We start from the raw sequence: 4,758 nt of genomic DNA on the forward strand, positions 1-4,758 counted from the left end.
CAAACTACACATAGCAAAGCGATTTGTCACAGGAAATATTTTTTGGTTCACCCACTTGTTTGCCATGATTCAGAATTTTATATTATATATTGCTTAGGTGGCATAAAAATTTGAGCGAGATAAATGAAAAAGTTGATCTCAGAGATTAATGGGAACTCTACCTTACTCGCTCCTCTCGTTTTGTTTTTTTCGTTTATTGTGATTGATTTTCAAAAAATAAAAAATTAGAAATTGAATTCATTTATTTGCCATTCAAAAGTCTTATCTGCAATTCAATATTATGTTTTTTGTTTTTGGTAATGTCAATTTTATGTGTTTGCTATTGTGATTATGTTGTCGTTTTGCCTTTTGTTTTCTCCTAGTGTAACGCCATGGATATGATGTTGGAGGGAACCTCAGTGTATTCTAATCCAATGTCGAGCCATTACGTTTCTTATCCGATGCATATTCCACCTCTACATCATCGATTCCCCGAGAAAAGCGGGACTTACTCAATTGATGCTGGTTTCGATCAATCTCCAGACTTGAAAAGTTTGTAATTGATTCTTTCCCTTATGTTAGTTTAGTTGCTTACTGTATATTTGATCATTATTTCAATGTTTATTACTCTACAGAAATTTACGATCACTATACTAAAGGAAAACCTTCCGTTCGAGTAGTTTCGCAATTGTCTCCTAAAGGTGGTGCTATAGAAATTTATTGTTTATGCTTTTCTTAAACATATTATATTATATTGCTATGGTAATTGTTTTGTACTATATGATTTTGGTTTATGTCATGAGGTGTGTGAATGTGTCAAAGGTTTATACTTCCTGTGAATTCTTTATCCGACCACTTACGGGATTCAGGCTTTGATTGAATTGTTATGTATGACGTTGCAGATTTTGCTTCCTCCACGGCCAAGCCTGTGACTGTGCTGAAAAAGAAGGTTGAATATTTTCAACTCTTACCGTCTGTTGTATCAGTGTCTTCCTTTTATGGTAACTAAATATTTATTTTTTCTTCTTCATAATGACATTATTATTATAAAGTAGGGCAAAGTAAAGTAGATTAATTCTGATTTCTTGTCCTAGGTGTTGATAGAACAATCGATTGCTCTGGACTTGTAATTGAATGGGATGCAACTAAAAATGAAGCAGTCATTTTGACTTCGGCAAAACTTCTTTTAAGCCCCGTCCGTGAAACTCGAGAAAATTATGTTAGTTAATGTTCATTTGTTGTAATCTTTTCTATTAAATGAATTAGACTTAAGTAATATCTTTTTTCCCCCTAGATCATTGTAAGGCTGGCAGATGGAAATTTATTACTTGGGAAGGAAGATTATGTTGATTATCATCACAACCTTCTCACCCTCAGGGTTAAGTCAACAATGGAAATTAAAGCGGTAGACTTGAGGTCTAAGCAAGTTGATTGGGGTGATCTAGTCGATGGAATGAAAGTGACAACACTAGGTCGTATGTTTCCCTTCTGTAGCTTGTTTGACCATGGCGGAGAGTTACTTTTGCAATACCCTTACTTTGGTTGTGGAGAACTTTTGAGATCTTCTTGCCATGTTCATCCGGTATTTTCTTTACTCTTTTTATTTGATGCATTATTATTTGGAGCGGGTTTTTATTAGCGTAATTTGTTTTAAATATATTTATGCACTATTAGATGAGAATATTACATGTTGATTTGCATAGTGAATAAAGAAGCACATGGGGTTATCAATTTGACTTAATAGTGATATTTCAAGTTTGTTCAGTAGCATATATTAATCTCATGGACTTAAAGTTGCATTGATGTTTTTGTTTATTATATTAAAGTTAAAACTCCAGAGAATTGTATTCAATCACACAAGCTTGAATTTTTCCAACGATGACTTGCTCTTGTCCGGTTATTGTTTTAATAGCAGTAATTTTTTTGTATGTGTTGACAAAAAAAAATTCTTAAACAGGAGACCGAAGGAGGACCACTTATCACTGATGATGGATTTGTGGTCGGGATTAACTTTGTCGATAATTACGGTTTTGGCAATCCACTTCCTACTCCAGTTATCCTAGCTAGCTTGGATTTGTGGAAGTCTTATAGGTATGATTTGTAATGTCGTCTCATATGTCAATCTTTATGATCAATGCCTTTTGTGTCTACCAAAAAATGTTTTATCCATTGTTTCTTCTTTTCCACTATGTTAGTATTTTGGATGAATTTTTCTAATCTTCTTATTTAAAACTTTTGTGTATGATTTGTGATCTTTGTGTAAAAGGTCCAACATATTTCATTAATCTTTAGGTTTTGAATTGATTGATTGAGTACCAAGTGGGTTTCAAATTTACGATTTCGTCTCACGATTGTTTGCCTATAGCTTACCTACCAAAAGTTGAGATCAATCAATCAAAGCCTGAATCTATATGAACCAAAAAGATTATTCCATGCGATCATCAACAAGGATTCTCCCCCTTTATCCCTTATGATCCAAAACCTCATCCTCAAGCAAATCCATTTGCTTCATATCTTTCCAAAGCCTTTCCTGCCATGTTATCTTCAGTCTCCCACGACCTATTTTAAGCTCCTTGCGATCCTCCCACCTTAACGTGTTCCTTCTTAGAGCCCACCATTTTGTACCATACAACAGTATTATTATAGCTGTCCTATAGAATTTCTTCAACTTTAAAGGGATGCTTTGATCACACAACATGCTAGTTGTTATCCATTTTAGCCAAAAGTTGAGATCACCAGTGAAATTCAGTCGCGACTAAAGTTCATCTTTGTTGGAGATCGATTTGATTTTTGTGGTCTAGCACTCTGAAGAAAGAGAATAGCAAGAGAAAGGAATAAAAGCACAAAGAGAAGAGGAGGAAAGATAAATACAAGTGCGAGCGATTGTTGAACAAGTAGGAAGGACACTAAATGTATATTATTAAAATGTTGGGCCTCTTTGGGGTCTAATTATTTAGGGAGTAAAAACACATTACTTAAGCTTAGTGTAGAGAATTTGAGCATGCTTAATTTATATGTATAATTACATATATTTATTTCTATTGCAGGACTATTGTGCGACCGTGGTTTGGATTTAGTGTGGTTGACTTGCATCAGTTGCCTCTTGCTGCATGGGAGAGATTTAATGTATCCCCAACTGACTCATATGTTGTTGTCAAAGAGGTTATTAGATGCTTCAATGGTTTCCATATTGTAGTTGTATAATTAGATTTTATTTGCATATCCTGAATGCTGTGAAGGGTGTTATTTCAATATCAGGTATATAAAGGTTCAATTGCTTATGAAAAAGGTGTATGCCCTGGTGATTTAGTTACTACATGTAATGGAATTGCGATACATTCTGCCAAGCAGGTATGATATTTATGAGCCATTGATATATTAAGGTGTAAAATTACAGTTTTAAATCATGACAGTCATCTCATTCTCTGATGAGGTCCTTTAAAAATGCAATAAAATTTTCCCAATTTTTAGCTTTTTTGTTGCATTATTACATCTTTGGATCAATTCATATTATTCCCACTTGAGGGACTTGTTGATAAATAGTCAAAATATCCTATTTTAAAAAAACTTTTAAATGCATATCATGTATGAGCAAGATCTTTCCAGTTCATGAGTGTGGGAGCTTCTCTTCCAGTTGCATGGGCTGATGTTGAGATAAAGACAAGGATAGGAATTGGATGCCTATTTTGTTAGCTGACAGTCATATTCCAAAGTTGAGAGATGTGGTTATCTTGCTTTGCTGCAAAATAATAGACTTTTAGTTCCCTATTTATGTAGTCCTGGTTTTTAAGCGGTTTGATCTCAATCCTTTTGCTGATAACTTGAAATGATAAGTTCTTGATAGAGCTTATTGGTATCAATATATTTTCTTATCTTTTCCGTAAAATGGTTAGTTAGATACTTGGTGATCATCAGAGGGATGAGAATTGGGAATGAACACAAACTACACATCGCAAAGCGATTTGTCACAGGAAATATTTTTTGGTTCACCCACTTGTTTGCCATGATTCAGAATTTTGGATTATAGGAAGTGAGTTGTTCTTATGGAATTGAAGGACAAATAATATCATTGGGTTTCTGCAGTTTTAAGCTGTGCTATCTATAATTGATGTTCTTTATCCTTGGCAGTATTTGCAGCTATTGTTCGACGGATCCTATATGGTGACTGCTAGTGGTGATTCTAATATGGTTCATCAAAGTTTTAAAGTGAGTATGATTACTCTATTGTCAGTTTTGGATTTCTGGTCAGCATGTTAGTGATATCTTATATTTGCATCAGGTTGTTATTCAATCAAATGATCGTCATATCGGTGAAATTAGCATCGAAGCTGATAATGTAGTTGTTGTTCATAAGAGGTTTTGTGAATGGTAATCTTCCTTAGTACTCCTATAATTGATTGGACTTGTTTGGTTAGAGATGTGTTTTGTTTTTGGTTGTCCTGTAATGTTTTTTTTGCTTTCAGTTGGCTTTGTTTAGAAACTGAGTGGACATTCAATAAAATTGGATCTCAAAGAAATGTAATTACCATTCACAAAACCTCTTATCAACAACAACTACATTATCAGCTTCGATGCTAATTTCACCGATATGACGATCATTTGATTGAATAACAACCTGACAATAGAGTAATCATACTCACTTTAAAACTTTGATGAACCATATTAGAATCACCACTAGCAGTCACCATACAGGATCTGTCGAACAATAGCTGCAAATACTGCCATGGATAAAGAACATCAATTATAGATAGCACAGCTTAAAACTGCAGAAACCCAATG

At 34.1% G+C, this 4,758-nt stretch overlaps 1 protein-coding gene across 1 annotated transcript; it reads left to right on the top strand.

The window, feature by feature from the left end:
- Positions 1–330: 330 nt before the first annotated feature.
- On the top strand, positions 331–4,557 carry LOC130811256 (putative protease Do-like 14). Its single transcript, XM_057677483.1, has 11 exons — positions 331–531; positions 615–680; positions 882–980; positions 1,074–1,198; positions 1,274–1,561; positions 1,937–2,070; positions 3,027–3,141; positions 3,238–3,330; positions 4,108–4,185; positions 4,259–4,347; positions 4,443–4,557. The coding sequence occupies exons 1-11, from the start codon at positions 372–374 to the stop codon at positions 4,555–4,557; spliced, it is 1,362 nt and encodes a 453-aa protein (XP_057533466.1). The 5' UTR covers positions 331–371.
- The last annotated feature ends 201 nt before the right edge of the window (positions 4,558–4,758 follow it).

The sequence above is a fragment of the Amaranthus tricolor genome, chromosome 1, assembly GCF_026212465.1.
Source record: "Amaranthus tricolor cultivar Red isolate AtriRed21 chromosome 1, ASM2621246v1, whole genome shotgun sequence".
Classification (NCBI taxonomy): domain Eukaryota; kingdom Viridiplantae; phylum Streptophyta; class Magnoliopsida; order Caryophyllales; family Amaranthaceae; genus Amaranthus; species Amaranthus tricolor.

Excerpts from the sequence above, each read along its gene's own strand:
- LOC130811256 (XM_057677483.1), top strand. The coding sequence starts at position 372 with ATGGATATGATGTTGGAGGGAACCTCAGTGTATTCTAATCCAATGTCG. Across the intron at positions 981-1,073 it reads ATCAGTGTCTTCCTTTTATG|GTGTTGATAGAACAATCGAT; the intron begins GTAACTAAATAT and ends TTCTTGTCCTAG. Across the intron at positions 4,348-4,442 it reads CATAAGAGGTTTTGTGAATG|TTGGCTTTGTTTAGAAACTG; the intron begins GTAATCTTCCTT and ends TTTTGCTTTCAG.